Consider the following 27114-nt stretch of genomic DNA (forward strand, 5'->3'; position numbering starts at 1 on the left):
TCAATATAGCGTTCCCATAAGGGTCAATCAACAAGAAATCCTTTTGCAGGATGAAGATAATCCGTCAGGAAACACTAAGGCTGTGGGTCAAGATGACTCTGGGCTGGGCTGTAGGTGAGGGTGGCTCTCACATAACATATGAAATGCAAGAAAGGACAAAAATAGTGCTCTCTGTATATTCCAATTTATTAAAAAAGTAGTAATCAAAGTTTAAACTTACAAAAGTAGCACTTCACAAGTGCAGGACGAACACAGCAAAAGAAATAAATCACCGCCGTGTAAGGACACGGAGCGGAGCATGCGCGGTAGCAGCGGGTGACGTCACGCCGTAACGTTCTGGACGCGTTGCGTCCCAGTGGGCGGGGACTTCTTCAGCAGATGACGAGACTACGTGGGCACCCGCGCTATAAGGAGGTGAGTTGCCATAACAACAATAGACGCTTCCTAGCAGAAAAACCGGAGATGTCCCCTGATAATGCAAACAGGGAACGACGGAAACCGCTCCATATGAGCTTATCGCTATGAGTCACCATAAAAACGACTACAATAAATGAATAGCAAAAATAAGATAAAACAAAGGCTATTAAATAAACACCTCACGTTTTATCTACCTAAAAACATGTTAAAAACATATATAAAAAAACGCAAAGATATATTTAGACATATCGTTTTCAAAATAATAATATCTTATAAAATATATATGTATAAATAGTAAATGTCAGAACAATTAATCCGTCGACTGCTGTTACCGACTGCTCCAAAACAAAACCAATATGAACATTTCTAAAAATTAAAATTGATATCAAAAATGACATAATCAAAAAAATGAATACAATAGAAATTAACGATCAGAAATGAAACAGTTTGTATCGAACTCTACGTTTAACCCTTCGGGGCACATTACTCTTGTCTCATATATCCAATAGGATTCTCTTTTACTTAATTGTCTTAAGAAATTTCCCCCCCGCCAGTGCTTAGTAACCCTCTCAATGCCCCAAAATTTCAGACCTTTCGGATTCTGTTGATGAAAGGCCTTAAAATGTCTGGACACATTGTGGGTCTTAAGGCCTTTTTTAATATTGTTGACATGTTCAGCCAATCTGACATGTAAAGGTCTTGAAGTTCTGCCCACATACTGGAGCCCACAACTGCACTCCAGCATGTAGACAACTCCAACCGTGTCACATGTGATCAATTGTTTGATCTCGTACTCTTGGTTGGTAGCTGAAGCCAAAAATTTTTTTCTTTTTTTGATATTCCCTTTGGCATGTTTACAAGAAACACACCGACCACAAGCATAGAAACCCCCCAAAAAAGAAAAAAGCCTATCTGACATAGGAACTGGCGGGTTAAGAACTCCAGGGGCTAAACGGTCCCTAAGTGTGGGGGCTTTCTTATAGATAAATTGAGGCCTATCAGGAAGTACGGGGCCCAAAATTTTATCCTGCTTTAATATTGCCCAGTTTTTTTGAATAATTCTTTCAAACTTGCGGTATTGGACGTTATAATCCAACACCATTTTGAAATTGTGGTTATCATTAGTAGGAACCTTCGGAGACCCAGCTATAAGTTCTTTTCTATCTAATGACATGACTCTAGACACCTCTTCATCAAGGGTAGATCTATTATAACCCTTTTGCTCAAACCTAGAGGAGAGGACTTGAGATTGATTTACAAAATCGTCTAGAGTGGTACAATTACGGCGCAACCTAATGTATTGACCCCTGGGGATGTTGCACAGCCAAGAGCTGTGATGGCAACTCCCCAGGGGAATATACGAGTTGCGATCTGTTGGTTTAAAGTAATTGGTGAGAATAAACTGGTCATGCTTAATACTAATGGACAGATCTAAAAACACAACTTTTTCGGAACTAATGGTCCATGTTAGAGATATATTCTTTGTGTTATTGTTAAGTGATTCAATGAAATCATTCAATCTAGATCTTTCACCATTCCACACAAGGATAAGATCATCAATGAATCTCCTATAGACCACTAACTCGGGGGGGCGATGGAGGAACACTGCCTCATCCTCCCAGTGGGACATGAAAATATTGGCCACACTGGGAGCGAAGCGAGCCCCCATAGCTACACCCCTGGTCTGCAAATAAAATTCTCTATTGTACCAAAAATAGTTCCTTGTGAGACAAAAATCTAAACAACTTAAAAGAAACTCCTGATGCCCACCAGATAGAGAAGATGCAGTCAGAGCCCATTCTACCGAAGCCATAGCATCCTGATGGCCAATAATAGTGTACAGGGAACTTACGTCTGCTGTAACTAAAAAGGTAGACGGGGAACATTTCAAGGTGTCTAGAATTTGGATGATGTGTTTGGTGTCCTTCAAAAAAGCAGGAGTTTGCATAACTAAAGGTTGCAAAAAGAAATTTCTTTCGCTGCATCTTACTTTGTAAAAGACTCATTATGCCTCATAGATTATACGTTGGGGTGTTAGCTTTCCAAAATGGGGTCATTTTGTGGGCGTTTCCATTGTCCCGGTGCTCCAGGGCCTTCAAAAGTGTAATAGGTGGTTGAGAAATGTGATGTGTAATTTATGCTCCTAGAACACCTGATGGTGCTCCATGCATGTTGGGCCTCTGTATGTGGCCAGGCAGTGAAAAAGTCCCACACATGTGGTATCGTAATACTCAGGAGGAGTAGCAGAATGTATTTTGGGGTGTCATTTGTGGTATACACATGCCATATGAGAGAAATAAGCTATTACAATGACAATTTTGTGGGGAAAAAAAAAAAAATCTCAATTTTGCAAAGAATTGTGGGAAAAAAATATAACTTCATATAACTCACCATGCCTCTAACTAAATACATTGAAATGTCTACTTTCCAAAAAGGGGTTATTTGGGGGTTCATTTGTACTTTCCTGGCTTGTTAGGGTCTCAGGAAATGAGATAGGCCACCAGTACATCAGATGTGATAATTTTTTTATGATTTGCACCATAGCTTGTAGACTCTAAAACTTTCACACAGACCAAATAATTTCCACAGATTTTTGGTTATTTTTACCAAAGATATGTAGCAGTATAAATTGTGGCCAAAATTTATGAAGAAAAATTACGAATTTGCAAAATTTTATCACAGAAATTTCATTTATAGCGCAAAAAATAAAAAAACCCAGAGGTGATCAAATACCACCAAAATAAAGCTCTATTTGTATGAAAAAAAGGACAAAGGACAAAATCATTTGGGTACAGTGTTGCATGACTGAGTAATTGTCATTCAAAGTGTAAGAGCACTGAAAGCTGAAAATTGGTCTGGATAGGAGGGGGGTTTAAGTGCCTAGTAAGCAAGTGGTTAAAGACACCTGTCCCCACACTCAATCAAACAGACTCCAACCTCTCCACAATGGCCAAGACCAGAGAGCTGTGTAAGGACACCAGAGATAAAAATATAGACCTGCACAAGGCTGGGATGGGCTACAGGACAATAGGCAAGCAGCTTGGTGAGAAGGTAACAACTTTTGGCGCAATTATTAGAAAATGGAAGAAGTTCAAGATGACGGTCAATCTCCCTCAGTCTGGGGCTCCATGCAAGATCTCATCTTGTGGGGCATCAATGATCATGAGGAAGGTGGGGGATCAGCCAAGAACTACAAGGCAGGACCTGGTCAATGACCTGAAGAGAGCTGGGACCACAGTCTCAAAGAAAACCATTAGTAACACACTACGCCGTCATGGATTAAAATCCTGCAGCGCACGCAAGGTCCCCCTGCTCAAGCCAGCGCATGTCCAGGCCCATCTCAAAGTTTGCCAATGAGCATCTGGATGATCCAGAGGAGGAATGGGAGAAGGTCATGTGGTCTGATGAGACGAAAATAGAGCTTTTTTTTGTCTAAACTCCACTTGCCGTGTTTGGAGGAAGAAGGGTGAGTACAACCCCAAGAACACCATCCCAGCCGTGAAGCATGGAGGTGGAAACATCATTCTTTGGGGCTGCTTTTCTGCAAAGGGGACAAGACGACTGCACCATATTGAGGGGAGGATGGATGGGGCCATGTATCGTGAGATCGCGAGATCTTGGCCAACAACCTCCTTCCCTCAGTAAGAGCATTGAAGATGGGTCATGGCTGGGTCTTCCAGTATGACAACAACCCAAAACATACAGCCAGGGCAACTAAGGAGTGGCTCCGTAAGAAGCATCTCAAGGTCCTGGAGTGGTCTAGCCAGTCTCCAGACCTGAACCCAATAGAAAATCTTTGGAGGGAGCTGAAAGTCCGTATTGCCCAGCGACAGCCCCGAAACCTGAAGGATCTGGAGAAGGTCTGTATGGAGGAGTGGGCCAAAATTCCTGCTGCAGTGTGTGCAAACCTGGTCAAGAACTACAGGAAACGTATGATCTCTGTAATTGCAAACAAAGGTTTCTGTACCAAATATTAACCACTTGCCGACCGCCGCAGGTACATTTACGTCGGCAGAATGGCACGGGTGGGCAAATGGGCGTACAGGTACGTCCCTTTGAATTTGCTGCCGTGTGGTCACTTGCGCGCTGCTGCCAGCACGCGACCCTGCCGGGAGCTCCGCGAGTCGGATCGCGGGTGCCGCGGGATACCCGCGATCATCTCACAGAGCTGAAGAACGGGGAGATGCTAATGTAAACAAGCATTTTCCCGTTCTGCCTAGTGACACTGTCACTGATCATAGCTCCCTGTGATCGGGAGCTATGATCAGTGAAGTGCCGTTCGTAGCCCATCCCCCTAACAGTTAGAAGCACTCCCCAGGACACACTTAACCCCCCCCCTAGAGGTGAACCCCTTCACTGCCAGTGTCATGTTTACAATAATCAATGCAATTTTATAGCACTGATCGCTGTAAAAATGACAATGGTCCCAAAAATGTGTCAAAAGTGTCCGATGTGTCTGCCATAATGACGCAGTCACAATAAAAATCGGAGATCGCCGCCATTACTAGTAAAGAAAAAAAATGTAATAAAAATGCCATAAAACTAACCCCTCTTTTGTAGACGCTGTAACTTTTGCGCAAACCAATCAAAAAACACTTATTGAGATTTTTTTACCAAAAATATGTAGAAGAATACGTATCGGCCTAAACTGAGGAAAAAAAATGTTTTTTTTTTATATATATTTTTGGGGATATATATTATAGCAAAAAGTAAAAAATAATGCGTTTTTTTCAAAATTGTCGCTCTATTTTTGTTTATAGCACAAAAAATAAAAACGGCAGAGGTGATCGAATACCACCAAAAGAAAGCTCTATTTGTGGGAAAAAAAGGTTGTCAATTTTGTTTGGGAGCCACGTCACACCACCGCGCAATTGTCAGTTAAAGCGACGCGCCGAATCACAAAAAGTGCTCTGGTCTTTGGCCAGCGAAATGTTCCGGGGCTTAAGTGGTTAAGTTCTGCTTTTCTGATGTATCAAATACTTATGTCATGCAATAAAATGCAAATTAATTATTTAAAAAGCATACAATGTGATTTTCTGGATTTTTGTTTTAGATTCGGTCTCTCGCAGTTGAAGAGTACCTATGATAAAAACTACATCTTTCTTCCCCCCCTCCCCTCTTCCCCTCCCCCGCTTCCGCCTTCTTCTCGGTTCTCTCTCTAGTCCACACATGCACACTTTATCGGTTCCTAATCACCACACTTTCTCACTCATTAGTGTTCTCTAATATTACTAATATTTATAACTTATACCTGTTATACTGATTTACTTTAAAGCGGGGGTCCACCTATCTATCGTTTTTTTTTTTTTTTGAGTTCATTCACAAACTTTTCTTCTCAGCATTACATACTCACATATTGTGTGTAATATGTCCGCCTGTGACAGATTTTGTCGGAAAGAATAACTTATATTATTCACTGCAGGCGGTTTCCATCTTCATTGTGGGCATTTGAAGCCCACAAGCATTTATTTCCTGGATGTGGTGAATGCTGTGCTCCCAGCATTCACTGCTGGTTCCCGCACATGCTCAGTGGCATCCTGGGAAGCCTGAGACTAGCTCCCAGGAGTCTGGGAGAGGCTAGAAACACGCCTACTCCCACGGGAGGAGAACCAGGAAGTGCAAAGAAGAATAGAAAAATAAAAGGTAATTACGGCGATTTCTATTTTTTTAAACGGCATGTCAGCATCTAGGCAAGGAAGAGAATACATACAGATATTGTTCAAAATTTGGGTGGAAATCCGCTTTAATTAGAGATGGTTCCTTGCACTCCCCCTTGTCCGCTTTGGGGTGAATATTAGGGATCCTGTTGTTAGCCGTGTCTCAGTCCATTTGGGTGAGCAGATCTTTCCATACTTATGTTACTGCTATGCCTTGCAATTGTTTGTTTTTTCCTTTGTACTACTATTTTTCTTTTAATATACCCCATAGGTTACTCATCCTCCTGAAGAAGCGGTTATACCGCGAAACCAATAGAGGAATATCTATACCCCACCTTAACAGAAACTGTACCGTGAAACCTGTTATAAGTTAGGTTTGTGTGATGTATATTATATTTTATAATTTTTTGTATACATTCCTTTGCTTTTAATATACTGTTTGTACATTGTTACATAAAAAAAGTCCTATTTTATCAAATTAATTTTGTGGTTATATCAGTACCGAGAAAGTACATTCAGTTTTCTTGGGTGTCTATGTGTAAGGGTTAGCTTTGGCAACTACCCCCACATCTTCACCCCCCCCCCCCCCATCATACAGACCTCTACATGCGTAAAAGAAAAAGAAAAAACATAAAGAAAAGAAAAAAAGCGTTATTAGGCCGCTTTCACGCTGTTCTGCAGGTACAGCGCAGTGCTCCTGCGGGTTTGTTGCGCTGAGCCATAAACTTCTTTTATTTCCTGCGGGTCTGGTGCGCTCCTGAATGCAGGAGTTCTGGTGTGGTTTCAGAAAGTGCACCACACCTGCAAGATATTATAGAAGTCTATGGCAAAGCGCAGCTAGCCTGCAAGCGCACTGTGCTGTACCCGCTGTGCTGGTAAACTGCAGCACATCAGTGTGAAAGCAGCTCTAGGCCCTTTCACAAAATCAGTCCGATCAGGTCCACCTGTCTGTTTTCTTTTTGTGACTGTGATTAAACAGCGGGTAAACATCTAATGGGATTTGTACCCAGTAAAATGAAGATCCTGATTGCTGTTTAAAATCTTCATTATGCTATTCAAAGTAAAAAAAATTTATTCTGAACCATTACATTTCATTGTGGCCTGTGATCAGTTACCAAATTACTTAAGTGGCCCTCATACTTCAAAAAGGTTGAGCACCCCTGCACTATAGAATTTCCACTACGGTATCTGTCCCTTCTGTTTGGCTGCCATGGAGTCATGGAAACATTTTGGGACACCAACATGAATACAGAATAATAAAATAATGCACTTTTATAGACAAAAGATACAGATCTGTGAAGAGTGCTAACAACATTATTAATGTTAACAATCATCAGGTAATAGGGACCTACCCAATATTAGCCTTACTCCCTTTTTCAGGAGTATTTCCTTTATAGCACTTCTAACACATGGCTTCAGCTCCACATCCGCTAATGCGACCTTAGAATGTATCAATGTAACCTGTGCAAAGCCGAAACATAGAAAATTTAAGCCTAAGTTATGGTTTTGTATTAGCTTGTCACTTACATACCTAATGAGGAAAACAAAACACACTGAAACACTGTAAGGGCTCCTGGACAAGCATGGCTAGTTTTTTTTTGGGATGTGAGAGTTTTCAAGAACAGTACTTTTGTGATCAATAAGCACCAGCTCTAAAGAATTCAAATAGATCCCAAAAAGCAATACATTACATACAAGTATCATAATGAAAAGTACGTCATTTTCCTTATTCTAAACTTATCCTCTTAAATTTATAGCCTGGTTCCTGGAACCATAACTCCTAAAATGAACCTACCACCTAAATCTAAATCTTACCCTCATCCAACCCCCTAAATTCAACCTTAAAGTGAAACAAAAAATAAAAGTTAGAAAAATAGTGCTAGTAGGTAAAGGTTTTTTTTAGAAGTGACTTTGCAAGTCTCTTCTGTCAATAAAATGATTTTTGTTTCTCCTAGCAATTTTTTGTACAAGTACAGTGCAGTGTATACTCTCAGTTCACTCTTATGGAGATGAAGTCAGATGCTGCGATACTGTAACTGCAGTCCAACTGTGTAGGAATGACATTATTAGCCTTTGTCCAATGACCCAAGTAGGAAAACATCAAATGTGAAAGAAGCAGTATAGAGCACATACAAACAAGTGGTCACTGCCTCCACCTATAAGTGGTCACTGCAGCAAGGAGCATTGGAAGGGCAACGCATGTAAAACAAAACCAAGGAAATTTCCAAGCTCAACTTACCAACCAGCCTATGACCACCTGAACTGACCTGTCCAACAGTATGGATTAAAAACAGGGGTTTAGTTGCATACATTTGCAAATACATGTGTAAGCCAAAGAGTCCCGGCAAGGCACCCCATTTTCTGTGGACCTAACTCTAATTTCTATGAGCCTCCAGCAATGGAAGCACATGCATTTTAATGGACAGGTGGAGGGCATGTAAACCTGGAGGGAGCCCACCCATCCTTAAAGCCACAGAAAATGGGGTGCCTTGCCGGGGCTCTGTGGCTTACGCATGTATTTGCAAATGTGTGCAACTAAACCCCTGTTTTTAATGCATAATGTTGGACAGGTCATTTTCATTGGTCGGAGGCTGTTCGGTAAGTTGAGCTTGGAAATTTCCTTGGTTTTGTTTTACATGCGTTGCCCTTCCAATGCTCCTTGCTGCAGTGACCAGTTATAGGTGGAGGCAGTGACCAATTCTATGTACTGTGAATTATTTTGGCCAGGCAACGCACTGGACACCTTTGCTGCCATAGCTCAATGTGCTGGGTGTTCAGTGTACACCTGTGCCTTTAAGAGGGGTGGGCTCCCTCCAGGTTTACCTGTACATTAAAATGCATGTGCTTTCATTGTTGGAGACCAGGGCCGGACTGGGGATAAAAACCAACTCTGGAAGAAATGTCATACCAGCCCCATAGCATTATTATACAAGCCCAACATCATAACGTTATTATTTTCTTGTTCATGAAAGGGAAAACCATGTATTTTTTGTATTTTAAAGCACATTTGAAGAGTGTATTATATATAGAGAAGACATATATGAAAGCACATAGAGCTTTATATATATATATATATATATATATATATATATATATATATATATATATAAAATTAAGCAAATTCCAGTTAAGATTGGTCAATCATCAAGGGGGACACCAGGGACTCTGAAAATGTAGGGGGGACTCTGGTGACCAGAGACCACCTTCCGCAGAAAGAATACACTAAGGTAAGGGGGTGGGGTTACTGATATAAGGGGGAAACCTTTATATCAGTGCCCCCTTACATTATTGTATTCACTCCCACTTACATCATTGACCCCCCTCAGACTGGCCTGGCAGTGCTGTCACTGACCTCCTCTCAGATGCACCGTTCAGGGCTCAGTCAGTCGGCTCCAGCTTGGTGGCTCTGGTTTTATCCTATAGTCTCCTCTCCACAGTCCACACACATCTGACTTCTCCCATGACCCCCATCCTGGCAGCACTCCCACTCTTGACTCTTCTGTAGGTTCCCCCCCAGAGACTGCAGACATGATATAAGACAAGAGATGGTCAGAGACCGTGTACATGACACAAGAGATGGTCAGAGACCGTGTACATGACACAAGAGATGGTCAGAGACCGCGGACATGACACAAGAGATGGTCAGAGACCGCGGACATGACACAAGAGATGGTCAGAGACCGCGGACATGACACAAGAGATGGTCAGAGACCGCGGACATGACACAAGAGATGGTCAGAGACCGCGGACATGACACAAGAGATGGTCAGAGACCGCGGACATGACACAAGAGATGGTCAGAGACCGCGGACATGACACAAGAGATGGTCAGAGACCACGGACATGACACAAGAGATGGTCAGAGACCGCGGACATGACACAAGAGATGGTCAGAGACCGCGGACATGACACAAGAGATGGTCAGAGACTGCGGACATGACACAAGAGATGGTCAGAGACTGCGGACATGATACAAGAGATGGTCAGAGACTGCGGACCTGGTACAAGAGATCAATGCAGCCTTACCAGAGCCCATCAAATGCAGCCTCACTGTGCCCAACAATGCAGCCTCACTGTGCCCATCAATGCAGCCTCATGGTGCCCATAAATGCAGCCTCACTGTGCCCATAAATGCAGCCTCACTGTGCCCATAAATGCAGCCTCACTGTGCCCATAAATGCAGCCTCACTGTGCCGATCATCACAGCCTCACTGTGCTCATCAAATGCAACTTTATGGTGTCCATGAATGCAGCCTCACTGTGCCCATGAATGCAGCCTCACTGTGCCCATCATCGCAGCCTCACTGTGCCCATCAAATGCAGCCTCACTGTGCCCACGAATGCAGCCTCACTGTGCCCACGAATGCAGCCTCACTGTGCCCATCACCGCAGCCTCACGGTGCCCATCAAATGCAGCTTTACGGTGCCCAACATTGCAGCCTCACTGTGCCCATCATTGCAGCCTCACTGTGCCCATCACTGCAGCCTCACTGTGCCCATCATTGCAGCCTCACTGTGCCCATCATTGCAGCCTCACTGTGCCCATCAATGCAGCAACACTGTGCCCATCAAATGCAGCCTCACTGTGCCCATCAAATGCAGCCTCACTGTGCCCATCAAATGCAGCCTCACTGTGCCCATCAAATGCAGCCTCACTGTGCCCATCAAATGCAGCCTCACTGTGCCCATAAAATGCAGCTTTACGGTGCCCATCAAATGCAGCCTCACTGTGCCCATCAATGCGGCTTTACAGTGCCCATCATTGCAGCCTCACTGCCCATGAATGCCTCACCATTGCCTGCCCTGAATCACACACACAGTGGAAGTGCTGTTTGTCACAGGCTCTGTAACAAGGTTCCGCCCCCATAGACTGTCTTGTGTGATAGGCGGAACACTGATTCAATCTACTATCACACAAGACGGTCTAGGGGGGCGAGACCTTGTTACAGCGCCTCTGACAACACACACAGACCCAGCTCCATGACACACAGTGCTCCCGCTGTGTGATAAACAAGAGGAGGAGGCGGGAGGGTAGCGCTGCAGCCAGCCACATATCAAAGCAGCCTCAGGGCAGGCGGCCTGCCAGGAAATTTCCCAGTATCCTGGTAGGCCAGTCCGGCCCTGTTGGAGACTCATAGAAATTAGAGTCAAGTCCACAGAAAATGGGGTGCCTTGCCGGGGCTCTATGGCTTACACATGTATTTGCAAATGTGTGCAACTAAACCCCAGTTTTTAATGCATACTGCTGGACAGGTCAATTCAAGTGGTCGCAGGCTGCTCAGTAAGTTGAGCTTGGATATTTCCTTGGTTTTATTTTACAGTAAAGAGCAGATAGCTGTCACACTTGAGAAAGGTAAGCCAAGAGAAGGCAGGTCATACATTATGCATTTTTTTCCTTCAACCATGGATTGAAAGTAAGAAAGTTGCTTGAATCCCACAGTGCTATTGTGTTCTGCCAGTGGGGAGCCAACCCCACTGCCAAAATTCAACAATCGATCTGTCTATGGTCAGATTTAGTCTGGTAAAATACGCAAGTATGCTGTGTTGCACATTATGGCAAATGTTTCCATGCACCTTAAGTCATATTCTGCTTTAAATAAACATTTAAAAACTTTAATCATAACTTTAACCTAAACCTAGCCATTACAACTAACCCCTAACCAAAACATACCCTTGGACTGAACCATACTCAGGGCTGGTGCAAGGATTTTTGACACCCCATGCAAAACCTAATTTTGCCACCCCCCTGGCTCGGCCCCTGAATCCACCCCTTTTGCCTGAGCATCAGTGTGACAGGAGTCGGTGCTAGAGGAAGCATGCGGCTGCAGTAGAGAGCACTGATCATAGAAGTGCACAGGGGATGTTTGCTTCTGTTCCATCAGGACATGTCCTCCAGGGCTGCGCCTCTATAAAGACACTACAGAGCACTGCTTGATTAACATGCAGCAGAGGCATCCCCTGCATCCCCCTAGATGTGCATGCTTTATCCCAGCATCGCCCACTAGAGGTTATACCATTTATTACAGAGGTATTTATAATACAGCCCTGAAAACGTATAAAAACCAGTGGCCGGGTGCCCTAGGCAGCAGTGCACCCTAGGCAGCCGGCTATTTTGCCTAGTGGTAGCACCGGCCATGTCCATACTCTAACTTTTAACCCTGAAACCCAACCATTAATCTACCCAAACACCTAACTTAAAACACCCTCAACCCCTATTGCTAATATGATAAGCGCAAATGTATGTCATGACATAAAAATGATCATGTAAATAAAAACATAACAATACCACTAAAATGTTCCTGCTCTAAAATAAACAATGCAGCAAAGAATATGCCATAAACTATTTTGCAAAAAGTTTTAAGATCCAGGACAAAATGCTAATTATACAGCATAGGTGTCCATTTCACGCTTTTTTTGTTTTTTTTTTCAGTTTGCTCTAGACCTTTGGAGTATCTCTTGAGGGATTCAGTGACTTTGTCTTTTCTCAGGTATCAATATGATGAAAAATAGAATGTATTTTACCTCTTTCTCTGGATAATCTGTTTTCACCTCTGCAGCCATTTCAACACCTGCCGCACCTCCACCCACAACAACCACATGTTTAGCTTTCTGGACCTTGAAAAAAAGAAAGAAAAAAAGAAGGTTAATTGACTAGGCCACAGCTAAACCTTATAAGGCATTCAGCCATTGTGCTAAAATAAACCATCATTCCAGGTTCTTATCGTTCCTTACCTGTGAGAAATCAGTAGCAGCCAGCTGAAATAAAATACAACTTGGACAACAGAAGTATAGAAAAAGTTGAGAGTCACACTGCATCTTAAATTTTCCATGTTGTTTTATTCCATGAAGCCAAAGTGAATGCAACCATTCTGTCCCTACCCAACATACCACACTCTCAAGTCACATTTGGGCTTGCTTACAGGCATTAGAGTAGGTACCAACTTTAATAAACTTTTGTGAGCAACCCCTGGGGGTGAAACACGTCTGGGAAGTGTAGTTTGTTGAGTGGAGACAGAATGTATGCATTCACTTTGGCTTTCATGGAATAAAATAACATGAAAAATGTAAGATGGGGTGCGACTCAACTTTTTCTTTACTTCTGTAGAAGCAGAGATGGGCTACAATAGCCAGCACCCTAACAGCTCTTAAATGATGAGTGGAGGTGGTTTAGAGCAGTGGTGAAGATTTGGTTATCTGACAACTGTTAACCTGGCCATACACTAGGAGTTTTTTGAAGGAATGCTCATATGAACATTCATATGAAAATTCTCAATATATTCAATGGCTTTATAAATATTGCTCAAAGTACTTCAAAATTTTGCTATTAACATTCAGTTTTGGACTGAATGGACCAACTGAAAACCACATACACTGTTAGAAATTTTGCTTGTTTTTAGAATCATTTTCTATCCCGCTCCTTCAAAATTTCTTGTCACTGCGGTCAGGATTTGACTCCACGAATGAACAGAAAAATCAGAAAATACATTTTGAATTAAATTCTACTAGTGTATAGCCAGCTTTTTTTTTCTTCCCCATGGAATGTCTGGCCTTACTCAAACACACACATCTCATGGCTGGATCTGGTCAAAAATCTGCCACAGAAATATATCAGACTAAAGAAACTGGCCAAAGGCAAACAATTTATTCTAAGCAAACCATAAACTCACATGGGACTTTGACCACTTGTCGACCGCAATACGTATATATACGTTGCGGTTTGCAAGTGGTCAACCAGGATTATGACTGTAGATATCAACCATAACTCCGGTATTGTTTTTTGCAGCTGGTGGCTGGCTTTCTCTTGAAAGCACTCCGAGTGGCTCATGATCCGCTTTCAGAAGGGGGGGCTCATGTCCCCCCCCCTCCCGCCGCTTTCTCGGGCTTACAGTTTCCGCTGGCTCAACAGAGAAATGATCCGACGGTGCGGCTGGCTGGTCACAGAGGAAATAAAAGACTAGATCGTTTTTGATTGCCTCTATGGCCTTGGAGGACTGCAGCGACAACATGACATCACTTCTGGTCCAGGGTAGAACAAAATTTTTTTTTTTTTTTTAAGCGAAATATCAAAATATTATTATTATTATTATTTTTTTTTTTAATCTTTTGCTTTTAAAAGGTAAAGGAGAGATTTGGGGTCTTTTTGACCCCAGATCTCTCCATAAAAAAGAGGACCCATCATCCACTTTTCTATTACAAAGGATGTTTACATTCCTTGTAATAGGAAGAAAAGTGATAAAAAAAAAATTATAAATAAAAGGGAAAGTGCAAAAATAAATTAAATACTAAAAAAAATGTAAAGGGCCTCCTCCCTCCACACTCGCGTGCAGAAGCGAATGTATATGTAGGTCGTACATGCATATGTAAACGGTGTTCACACCACACGTGAGGTATTGCCACTAATGTTAGCGAGAGAAATAATTCTAGCGTTAGACCCCCTCTGTAACCCTAAACAGGTAACCTGTAAAAAAAAATGTAAACTTAAAATTTTGCCTATGAAGATTTTTGAGCACAGTAGTTTGCCACCATTCCGCGAGTGTGCACAATTTTAAAGCATGACATGTTAGATATCTATTTACTCGGCGTAACATCATCTTTCATATTTTACAAAAAAATTGGGGTTTATATTGTGTTTTTTTTTTTTTTTTAATTGATTAAAGTGTATTTTTTCCCAAAAATATTGTGTTTGAAAAACTGCTGTGCAAATACTGTGTAACATAAAAATTTGCAATGATCGCCATTTTATTCTCTAGGGTGTCTGCTAAAATAATATATTATGTTTAGGGGTTAGAAGTAATTTTCTAGCCAAAAATACTGATTTAAACTCAAACAAAAAGTGCCAGAAAAGGCTTGGTCTTAATGCTATGTTTTTGGAGGGTATCATTGCTAACAGTTTTTTTCAAAGAGAACTAGTCCAACCGTAAAATGTAGAATTGAAAAGAAAACATATTCTCTCGTATTTAGTATTCTACTTAAATGATTTCACAGCAATATGAAACTGAATTGATTTAGTGTTGATGCAGCATCAACTGAACCCTTCTTCTTTGAATCACCTAGCTACAGCAACACAATATAATAGACAAGTGTGTAATGGAGCTATTTCCTCTAAAAAGTCTGATCACACCAATATTTTACAGTTATTGCTCTCTGGTCTCCAGTGACCCTTTCCACCTGATCACATTCTCCTAAGACACAGTTGTCATGGCAACATGTTCAAGCCTTTAGATCAATAAGACATTTCTTACTGTTAATAGAAGCCAAACATGATCTCCAAGAAAGAAAAGATAATGATCAGAGCAGACAGTCCATTTTATGTGGACTACAATGACCTCAAAAGTAAACCTGTCTGTAGCCTACTGCTTAAAAAAGAAAATGCGCACACTCAATTATGTCACTTTATAATAGTGGCCCTTTTATTATTATTATTATACAGGTTTTATATAGCACCAACAGTTTGCACAGCGCTTAACAAAATAAAGGCAGACATTACAGTTACATAATAATTTGGTACAAGAGGAATAAGAGGGCCCTGCTCATTAGAGCTTACAATCTAAAAAGGAAGGGTCAATCGATACAAAAGGTAATAGCTGTGGGGGATGAGCTGATGGAGAAAGTAAAACAATGTTAGTTAGAAGCAGGATAGGCTTTTTTAAAGAGAAGGGTTTTCAGGGACCGTCTAAAGATGGATAGATTAGGGGACAGTCAGACAGATTGGGGTAGGGAGTTCCAAAGGATGGGAAAAGCTCTGGAGAAATCCTGGAGGCGAGCATGGGAGGTGGTGACAAGGGAGCTAGAGAGCAGGAGGTCTTGGGTTGACCGAAGAGAGCGGCTTGGTTGGTATTTTGGGACTAGGTCAGTGATGTAGCTGGGGGCAGAGTTATGGATGGCTTTGTAAATTATTGTTAGTACTTTGAATTTTATTCGTTGGGTAAATGGAAGTCAGTGGAGGGATTGGCAGAGAGGGGTGGAGGACACTGAATGGTTGGTAAGGTGGATGAGTCTTGCAGCCGCATTCATTATGGACTGAAGGGGGGTAGTCTATGTAAAGGTAATCCAATGAGGAGGGAGTTGCAGTAGTCGAGGCGAGAGATAACCGGGGAGTGAATTAGAAGCTTGGTGGTGTCATTAATTAAAAAGGGGCGTATTCTGGAAATGTTGCAGAGGCTAAGGCTGCATGATTTGGACAGTGATTGTATGTGGGCCTGAAAGGACAGTTCAGAGTCTAAGGTTACCCCTAGCACCCTGGCATGTGGGGACGGACTGATAGGACTGATAGATGTGCCATTGATCTTGACCAGGGGTCTTCAAAGTGCGGCCCTCCAGTTGTTCAGGAACTTCAATTCCCATCATGCCTAGTCATGTATGTGAATGTCAGAGTTTTACAATGCCTCATGGGAAGTGTAGTTCTGCAACAGCTGGAGGGCCATAGTTTGAGGATCCCTGATCTTGACAGAGAAGTCAGGGGAAAGGGCACGTGGGGGAGGAAATATTAAGAGCTCAGTTTTAGATAGATTCAGTTTGAGGAAGTGGTTTGACATCCAGGCTGATATGTCTGTTAGTAAACCAGTGATGCGTGAGTTAATTGATGGGGTGAGCTAAGGGGCAGAGAGATAGAGTTGGGTGTTTGGTAGTGGAAGCCATGGGAGGCTATCAGCTGACCCAGGGAGGACGTGTAGATCGAGAATAGTAGAGGTCCAAGGACAGAACCTTGGGGGACCCTAACAGTAAGAGGAGCTGGAGAGGAGGAAGTGGAGTTGACACTGAAGGTGCAATGAGATAAGTAAGATTCGAACCAACGTTGAGTGTAGCCATGGAGACCAAGCAAATGGAGTTTTTTGAGTTTTTTTTATCAAAGGCAGTGGAAAAGTCCAAGAGTAAGAGTACGGAATAATGACCGTTGGTTTTGGCTGTTAGTAAGTGGTTTGTGAGTTTTAGGAGGGCAGTTTCTGTGGAGTGCTGTGGGCAAAATCCAGACTGAAGGGGATCAAGAAGGTTATTCTCAATGAGGTGGTCACTCAGTCGGTTTTAGACTAAACATTCAAGGAGTTTGGAGGCAAAAGGGAGTAAAGAGATGGGTCTTAGGTTGTTAAGATTGGTGGGGTCTAGTTAGGCCTTTTTTGGTATGGGAGTGACTAGCGCATGTTTTAGAGGGTTGGGGAGGATGCCAGTAGAGAGTGAGAGGTTGAAGATATGAGTTAAAGAGTGTAGGATAGAGTCAGATGGTGACCGTAGTATTTGAGAAGGAACAGGGTCCAGGGGGCAGGAGGTTAGGTGGGCGTTAGGAAAGAAGCCTTGATTAGGCTATGACCATTAAAAAGCCCAACGCCTGGCTCCTGCCAAAATTAAAAAGAAAATGGGCTGTAGGAGAATTGGACATACATGCCTGATCTACTCTGGCTGAGCAGCAGGTGAACAAACTTGACAGCTCAGCTTGGCCAAGGTGGGGTGAGCTTATGTCACAGGGGGAGAAAAAAGCTATTGGTCAGGTTTTCTAACATGTCCAATCAACTGTTTCTGCACAAAACAGATAGGATAACGAACTTCCAATACATTCACTATATATTAAGTATTGGGACACCTGCCTTTATACACACACATACACACACACACACAAACTTTAATGCCACCCCAGTCTTATGCCCCGTACACACGGTCGGACATTGATCAGACATTCCGACAACAAAATCCTAAGATTTTTTCCGACGGATGTTGGCTCAAACTTGTCTTGCATACACATGGTCACACAAAGTTGTTGGAAAATCCAATCATTCTGAACGCGGTGATGTAAAACACGTACGTCGGGACTATAAACGGGGCAGTAGCCAATAGCTTTCATCTCTTTATTTATTCTGAGCATGCATGGCACTTTGTGCGTCGGATTTGTGTACACACGATCGGAAATTCCGACAACGGATTTTGTTGTCGGAAAATTTTATAGCCTGCTCTCAAACTTTGTGTGTCGGAAAATCCGATGGAAAATGTGTGATGGAGCCTACACACGGTCGGAATTTCCGACAACAAGGTCCTATCACACATTTTCCGTCGGAAAATCAGACCGTGTGTATGGGGCATTAGTCTGTAGGGTTTAATATTAAGTTGGCCCACCCTTTGCAGCTATAACAGCTTCAACTCTGCTGGGAAGGCTGTCCACAAGGTTTAGGAGTGTGTCTAAGGGAATGTTTGACCATTTTTCCAGAAGCGGATTTGTGAGGTCAGGCACTGATGTTGGACGAGAAGACCTGGCTCACAGTCTCCGCTCTTATTCATCCCAAAGGTGCTCCATCGGGTTGAGGTCAGGACTCTGTGCAGGCCAGTTAAGTTCCTCCACCCCAAACTCTGTGCACTGGTCCTAATCATTTGGTGGAGGGGGGATTATGGTGTGGAGTTATTGTAACAAAGCAGTAAAAAAAAAAAATAAATAAATAAATAAAAATATTGACCCCCAACTTGTTTAGGCGCTGATTGGATACTTTCATTTCTAGACATGTTTAGCAGAGTAAAATAATAATAAGCCAGCAAAGTGACAAATACAGCATATGTTACTGAAAAGCATAAGTTTGGCCACAAGGTGACGCTGTTTAGTTAGAACAGGTACTTGGGCCAACGCACACTGCCAAAATACAAACATATACAGGAAATGATTTCATGTTTTACACGTTTTAAATTATAAAATGGATTATTTCCAATATTGAACCAAAATAACAGACATTTGGCTGATGGAATGTGTACAGCATCAGAAAAGCTTTAGTCCCCTTTCACACTTATACGACTTGTCCCACCATTTTGCACTGCAAAATCGTATGACAAGTCATTCTCCATGATTTTCAATGACTACCATTCATATTGGCACGACTTTAAGTCGTGCCGACCTCAAAGTAGTCCCTGCACTACTTTGGTCCAACTTCCATGCGAGTTGATGTCCATAGACCTCAATATTAAACCCTCAAGTAGCATGCAAATCGTACCTGAATAATATAGACACAATTTCAGTACGACTTTTAAGCACAAGCTGTGCTTACAGGATTGGCAGGAAAAGGAATTGCCTCACACCATGTATGTTTTCATTGATTTGATCCCAAATTGCGGCAAAATCGCAGTAATATCGCGGTAAAATCGTGCAACTTTGAAGTCGCACAAGTGTGAAAGAGGCCTTAGTTATTTTAGAAAATATATCAGTAATTTACTAATATTTGAAATATATTTGAAATATTTATGTTCTCCAAAATGTAAATCAGTCTAAAGTAGCACACATATATTCAATATATTTGCAATATGTTTGTCAAAAGTACAAAAATATCCCAAACACGTCAATATAGGGGGCTACCAGGGACTCAAACAACCTATGTGTAAAAAAATCTCCATGATTTCACTCTGAATCCCAACCTATTTCAGCTGTTACAAGAAAATACCTTGTTAAAAATACAGCAATAAAACCATTCTATGTTCCTAGACTAAGAAAACACTGTGAGGAGATAATAGAATTACGGTAATATTACAATCCAGATTACATGTAACTTCTTTTATTCCACATATCACTTAAGGTGCACTGCTAGATGTAATCTCCTACTGAGTTTACCACACACATTACAATCTGAGTGTACAATCTACTGTATTTCTAGACCTGACTGGCTGGATGCAGACTGATTGTAATATGAGGACCTACCTAGTCTTTCCATAGTTTCGATAGATCTAAGGTTGGTTGTATAGAGATTGAATGGTTAGATTGTAACATGTATGGTGACCTTAAGGCTGTTCCTAATTCGCATGCGGAACACAGAATGGGGTCTGGTGCATCCCTGTTCTCCGTTTCAGGGTCGAATCAGGTCCAAATTTTTGCCTGAATTCGGACATGAAACAGGACCCCTGTGCAATCTGCTCTGTGGCCGCCTCGGAGATGTGTGAACCGGCTCTATTGAAAGCTCATCATAAGCTCCTGTCATGCGAATTGGATGCGGGGAAACCCACTCTGAATTCGCATAAGTGTAAACCCAGCCTAAGGCTCCATTCACATCTAGGCATTCTGGATCATGGGCAGAATCCTGACTTGCCGCAAAACACGGGACACGCTTGCGATCCCGTTACTTTCAATGGCACCCCAATTGCGACGTGATTTTGCCGTGATTTTCACCCGACAAATCATGGCAAAACTGTGCATACACAATCTCGGGACGCATGCCGCACCAAAAGAACGGCTTTTCAAGGATTTTATCCATTTTTGTTGCAGTTTCCCACCTTTTGTTATTTTGAAGAAACAGCTATTTGTTTCTCTGTATCCATCTGGAAAGTGAATGTGAAGGGGAGTGTTTTTAGAATTATCAATCAGCTGCTACACTTGCAGGGTTCTAATGAGGAAAGTGGCAGGGTCTGCATCCCTTTAGACATGATTTCTCTGAGAGTATCTCACCAAAAAATTTTGTTGCAGGGGATGCCCAATTGTATCTTAGTGCAGACCTCTGGGAAAATCGGTAATCCAATCACATAAACAGGAAATTACATATCTGGGGGCATTCTGTACACCATTTGTGTACAGCAGTGGCATTCGGTGGAAAAACTTTTTTGGGGGGCGGCAAACAGTTCTCCTGCTCTCCACAGGTCATCACAGCGATGGCAGCTTCCGTTTCCTCCCTCCTCCTCGGCAGCCAATTGGGAGTCTTCTCTTTTCAGCCAATCGGAAAAACGAGTCTCACATCCGCTTCCGATTGGCCGGATTGAGGATCAGCGTTTCAACAGCGAATATTCAATCGCTGTTGTAACACACCTGAGTGGGCTCCGGTCGCATTCTTTGCGACCTGAGCCCACCCTACTTTGAAGCCTATTACAGGCTCTGGCTTTAATTAGGTGCTTCAAAAAAAAAAAAAAAAAACCTGGCCGCTGTAATTCAGGCACCCGGTGCCTTGAAAGGGGCCGGACACATGAATAGGGGTGGCCACGGCAAAAGGGGGCAGTGCCCGGGCGCCCCTAATGGACGGGCCGACACTGGTGTACAGAAAGCCTCCAGGCTGCCATATTGCATTGCATCTTACAGAAATTGACAGCGCTGCAGATTGAAAACAAAAGCTCATTTCAAATAACTTTAATTTACAATATTTATTTGCTATTTTTTTCTCACAAAAGTGGAGTTACCCTTTAAATGGACCTCTGATGCCTCCTCTGTTTTGCAGAAGGTGATCGGGGACAGTAGCAATGTAAGATTTGAATGAGGACTGCTCGCCCAGTATTGGGCCTCCATTTGTTAGGATGTGTTCTTGTATAAAAAGAAACCTCACTCAATATATATCTCTGCACTTTCTTAAGTTATATATTATATATATAAATGTTGAGAGCCAAGTATAAATCATGTGTGTAGCAATGCATTTCACTTTGCACACTTACCTCTGTTACCAGATCTTCATACATCTGAATGGCTGCATCCCTGTTGGTTATTATGGCAATCTTTCCAGGAAAGGGACCAACACTTCCAGTAGCAATTATGAGATGGGAGAAGTGCAATTCCTAAATAGAGCATCAATAAGGAAAATCAAGACTCATATTTACAGTTGTCATGCAGCAATAAGAAGAAGATTTCAGTCCTTTTAACTAATAACTGTTCATACCACAAATATAGTATATTTTCATTAACATATAGTGTTATATTTAATACAATAGTAACATTGCATAAAAGCAGTTATACTCCCATAGGTTGATTCTTCCAACATTATATATAGTTGTAATTAGGGATGTACCGATACCAAGTATTTTGACGAATACTTGTGAAAATGCTTTCGATACCGAAACGGATACTTTGCGGTGCGAATTGTGTCTATACAAAATGAACGAGCGCAAATCGCACTACAAAAAAAAAATCGCATGTGATTTGAACAGGAATGCAGTGCAGTTCCTGTCCAAATCGCATGCAATTTCCCCCACCGCTCCTGTGTATGTGAACCTATTAAAGAAAATGAAGCGCCATGTAGTGCAGCAATAGGCAGTTTATTAAAATGTTATAACAACTAATAAAGTAAATATCTAGTTAAATCCCAATCTGCAGTGTCCCCATTCCTCCAAAGATAGCAAACAGGGCTGTAGGAAATGTCTCCAAGCTGACATCACTTCCACCTTATACTCATAGGAGTCCCGGAACTTCTCCTCAAGTGACTGTGGTTTGCCATCATCGGCATAACGGGGACATTGCAGATATGGATTTGACTAGATATTTACTTTACAAGTTGTTATAACATTTTAATAAACTGCCTATTGCTGCATTACATGACGCTTCACTTTTTTTTTTTACTGGGTTCACACACAGGAGCGACAAATCCCAAGTACCCCTACCAGCCCACCCACTCACCGCTGGCACCCAATTCCAACATCCAAAAAACAAAACAAAAAAAAAAAAATCCAGCCCTGTTGCTAACTCACAGCAGGGCCAAAGTTTTCCCTTACCTCTCCAGACACCGACACCGCCGTGCACTCTCTGCCACCCCCCACCAGACAGACCAGCTGCCGCTGTGCGGAAAGGTCCCCCCCCTCAGCTGCAGCAAATCTGCGCACACCATGGCCCACCAATCCCCACACGTGGCGCCGGAGACAAGCTAGGAGGTGAGCAGAGTCCAGTCCACACAGCATGCCACACACCAAATACTTCAGCCCCAACAACCTCAAGTGTCAAATCCACACACCCCAAGAGCCCCAAAAGGGACAGGCATCCCCCGACACCACCCAGTGAGAATGCCGTCCCACCCAGCAGCACCGCAATCGAATGAGACATCCGCCCGACCCCCAAATAAATCAAATATATATTTTTTTTTAGTTAAAAACAACTGGCTCCTAACTTTTTTTTTAGCTGGCTCCTAGATTCAAAGCAAATTTGTCAAGCCCGGGGGGCGTGACCGGATGGGCGGGTGTGTGTTGAGAGGCAGCATGGAGTGAGTGTGAGCATGGACGCTGTGTGCTCCGTCCCTCCTCCGTTCTTATCTCTCTCTCTCCCCTGGCCGTATGAACGGCATACTGGATGGCTCTGGCTCCTTTGTTGCTCGGTGCCTCGCTGCCCCTCCTCTCTCTCTGCTAAAGGTGTGCTGAGGAATCCTCTGGGTGAGACGTCATCCCCTGCACGCTGCTGTGAGACAAGCAGCTTTTACTTTCACTTTCCCATCTCTACACTAGTCATGGAATAGAAGTCGACCAGAGCTGGTATAGTATGGAGCCACTAATATAGTAACCAGATGCTGTTTTAAAAAAATGTTAGACAATCCTCAGACTAGAAGTAAATCCTGGTAATATGACACCTGTGTAGTAACAGAGTTATTTATGTGAGTCAGTGTGTTGACCTGCCTGCTGCTTGGGTAATACTAAGTCTGGGAGCAGAGTGTGCTAATATAGGAAGCAAAGTGTATTCTCCTCTTTTTTTTTTTTTTTTTTTTTGTGTGCTGCTGACTAGCTAAAGCCCTGGGACCCCTGGGATCTTCAACAGATGCAAGGAGAGAGGTTTAGGTAGGGGTTGGGATACTCGGCATATATACCCCACTAACCGTATTTTTGGCGACTGCCTTAGCGGCATTTAACCAACTGTATAAAACTACGGTGTAGGTGGGGGGCTGCACCAATTTAAGTTGTAGCTGTGGAGTTTATGTGTGTAGGGAGTTGCCCCACACCTGCCATCTAAGGTACTGTGGCTTCCTTCTGTGTGAGCTCTTTTTTTCTTTACGGGGGTGTATAGGAGTGTAGAGTGGAGAGACTTATCCCGCTTTATACACTTTATGGTATATGCTCTGTACAGCGGGTAGTTGAGCGCTGATGGGAGCAGCGGCTTCCCTTTCCTCCCCCTCTCTCCTTAGTTCCTTTTGGATTTGTGGAGGATGTTGGTAACTGTCAGTCACTAATTTGTTGCTGTTAGAGTATATTTATATCTATAAGTGTAAATGATGCAGAATCTACGTTCCTCTAAAGAGAAAAACCCGCAGCATGCGGCAGCAGTATCAGCAGCAGCAAAACTGGAGCAATATGCCCATGCCTCTGCTCTGACCCCTCCAAAAAAGGGGTCGCAGCAGAAGGGTCAACAAGGGGGGGCATCGGATAGGAAAAGCCAGGGCCAGCCTCAATTACAGCCCTTATGGGCTGTGCCGGCTACCCAGCCTTCCAAATCTTTATGTAATAAAGGCCCAGGGCCAAGTGATCAAAACACAAACGTAGACTCGGAGCTAATAAATGACCCGAATTTACCCTTGAACAGAGAACCAACTATAACGGATGTATTCATGGCTGTAGGGGTATGTAACGGCTCGCTTAAAGATCTTTGTGAACAGATGAAAGGTGTTAAAGCAGATCTGTTATTGGTTAGACAAGATCTGCAGAAAACGGCGGAGAGAACAACGGCCCTGGAAGAAAGAGTCAGTGGGCTAGAAGATAATGTGCTCCCAATAACCAAAGAAATAAAATGGCTGAAGGAACAGCTATCTAAACAAGCCTCTAAGTTAGATGAGATGGAGAACAGGAGTAGAAGAGATAATGTGAGGCTGATAGGTTTACCCGAAAAGAGTGGGGGCGCCAACCCAATTGCATTCCTAGAAAAATGGCTGGGGGAGCTAATTGGGAAAGAATCATTCTCGGCTTCGTTTTCCATCATAAGAGCTCATAGGATCCCTTTCAGGGCACCATCGGAGGGGGGCCACCCGAGACCCCTCCTCCTGAGATTTCTTAATTACCAGGATAAAGTAACCTTATTACGGAAGATCAGGGAAGCAGGGGAGGTATTTTTTAAAGGAGCAAAAATTTCGTTTTATTCCGACTTCTCTCCGGATTTGCAAAGGCGTAGGGCAGAGTTTACCCAGGCAAAACGCAATCTACAAAAATTTAAGTTGCCCTATGCTCTTTTATACCCGGCAAGGTTGCGGGTTGCGGCTCTGGGGGAGACTCTGTTTTTTAACTCCCCTGCTGAAGTTGAGAAGTGGCTGGAAGATAATAGGGAAAAAATCACGAATTTTACGTAGAGAATGGGGGAAGATATAATAGGCCGGGATATCAATAGAATGGCACGATAAGGCATTGGGAGGTACAGGGGTTGTATTTTTGTTTTTGTTTTTTTTCTTGTTTTTGCTTTTTTTTTTTTTTTCTTCCACCCCTTTCTGCCATCTGCTAATGCTTTTTGTTATAAGGGGACGGGAGGGGATGGGTGCACACAGCTATTTGTGGGTAGGGTGGTGTGGGGCTGTGAGTGTAAGATTTGGTGTAAAAGGTTGGTGTTAGTGTAAGAGGCAACGGTCATGGTAAACCCCCAGGGGGTACACCTAGATAGGTGGGTATGGGTGGGGGGGGGGGAGGGGGATGGGACGGGAGGGTGGGGGAGGTTAGGTGGGGAGGGAAGGGAAGGGGTGGGAAGATGGGAGGGAGGGGAAATAGGGTGGGTAAATCATTCCTTACGAACACTTATACCACTAGAAATTATAACGGAGGCATCCAGACCTTCCTTAAGATTATTTTTGCACATACAGGCACTTTTTATAGTAAATAGGTTTTTGGTTGTTCTACACGCACATGCAAGCACTGCCTATGGCAAATTTATGCCCAAAGTAAGGCTAATATAGCCAAAATGAATACGTGGTCTAGTGGCCAAGTATGCACATACACGGAACTGTTATAACAGTCACTAGGAGGAGAAAAATTAGTTTTGGGTTAGGGTTATATATATTAAATTTCTCTTATATCTTTCTGTTATATACGTTTGTATATGTTGGGGTAAAGAATATTCCTCAGTCTTTAGATGTTAGCTAAGACTCTGAAAATAGGATCCTGGAATGTCAGGGGCCTAGGTACACCACTTAAAAGATTAGCAGTGTTCTCTATGATGGAGAGGTGCGGGGCCGATCTGGTCTGTCTGCAGGAAACCCACCTAACCAAGGAAACTATTCATCACCTACAGATGAAAAAATTTCAAACCCAATTTCATGCGGTTCACTCCTCCTACAGTAGGGGAGTGAGTGTTTTGGTAAAGTCTGGGGTGAAGTTTTCCTGCAGCCAGGTCAGGATAGACGAGTTGGGTAGATACATCTTTTTATTATGTTCTATTGAAAACGCCAGGTATGTGGTGGCAAATATATATATCCCTCCGCCCTTTAATCTGGATGTCTTGCTTAAACTGTATGAATTTTTGATAGATAAAAAAGAGGTGCCGATTGTAGCAATGGGGGACTTCAACGAGGTTCTAGATAAAGGGCTGGATAGATTCCCACTACGAAAAAGCTCAGAGGACTCAGTAAGGAGTCGGTTAAGCTTTTTTCTGGAAGAAGTGGGATTAATGGATTTGTGGAGGGCACGGAACCCAGGCGTGCTGCAATATACTTGCTGTTCTGCATCTTACTCCGTGCTTTCAAGGATAGACCTAGCCCTAGGAAATGATAGGGCACTCCAGAAGGTAGAAAAAATAACATACTGGCCAAGAGGCATCTCAGACCACTCACCTATGGTAGTCATTTTAAATCTTGGGGAGCCTAGGCCCCGGAAGAACTGGAGTATAAGCCCGTACTGGTTTGAAATTATTAAAAAGACGGATGGGATACTTTCCTCCTTAAGGGAGTTTGTTGAGATCAATCAGGGAACGGTGCCCCCTCCTACGCTATGGGACGCCCTTAAGGCTTTTCTTAGGGGGGTCCTGATACAGCAGATAGCTACATTCAACAAAGAGGCTAGAAGGGAGGAGGAGAGCTTGTTGAGAGACGCTCTTGAAGCAGAAAACAACTACACTTGCAACCCAACCCCGGAGACGGAAAGTATCTGGCAAGAGAAACAACAAGCATATAAATCAGTGGTTATACAGAAAGCAGAAACCAGGCGGTTACTCCAAAGACAGGAATCTATGGTGGAGGGCGAGAGAATGGGAAGGACACTGGCTATGCTAGCAAAATCCAATGCAGCTCCATCCACGGTCCTCGCGATTAGATCCCAGAGCGGTGAGGTAGTATCAAGCACCTTAAAAATAGTACAAGCCTTCAGGGATTACTATAAAAAACTGTATTCCTCCCAGAAGAGGGGTAAGGAGGCCAAGATGGAGGACTTCCTAAGGGGGTTAGAC

The 27114-nt window shown here is 43.0% G+C and overlaps 1 protein-coding gene across 1 annotated transcript in view; it reads right to left on the minus strand.

Annotated features, from left to right (window-relative positions):
- The window catches only part of AIFM2 (AIF family member 2), a 76954-nt gene that overhangs the window by 21199 nt on the left and 28641 nt on the right, over positions 1-27114 (minus strand). The window contains exons 4-6 of the mRNA XM_073596697.1: positions 21444-21563; positions 12597-12689; positions 7427-7535 (exon numbers count right to left, since the gene is read on the minus strand). Coding sequence (XP_073452798.1) covers positions 7427-7535; positions 12597-12689; positions 21444-21563 — 322 coding nt within the window. The remainder of the gene's footprint in view (positions 1-7426; positions 7536-12596; positions 12690-21443; positions 21564-27114) is intronic.

Source organism: Aquarana catesbeiana, linkage group LG08 (genome assembly GCF_042186555.1).
Source record: "Aquarana catesbeiana isolate 2022-GZ linkage group LG08, ASM4218655v1, whole genome shotgun sequence".
Taxonomy (NCBI): domain Eukaryota; kingdom Metazoa; phylum Chordata; class Amphibia; order Anura; family Ranidae; genus Aquarana; species Aquarana catesbeiana.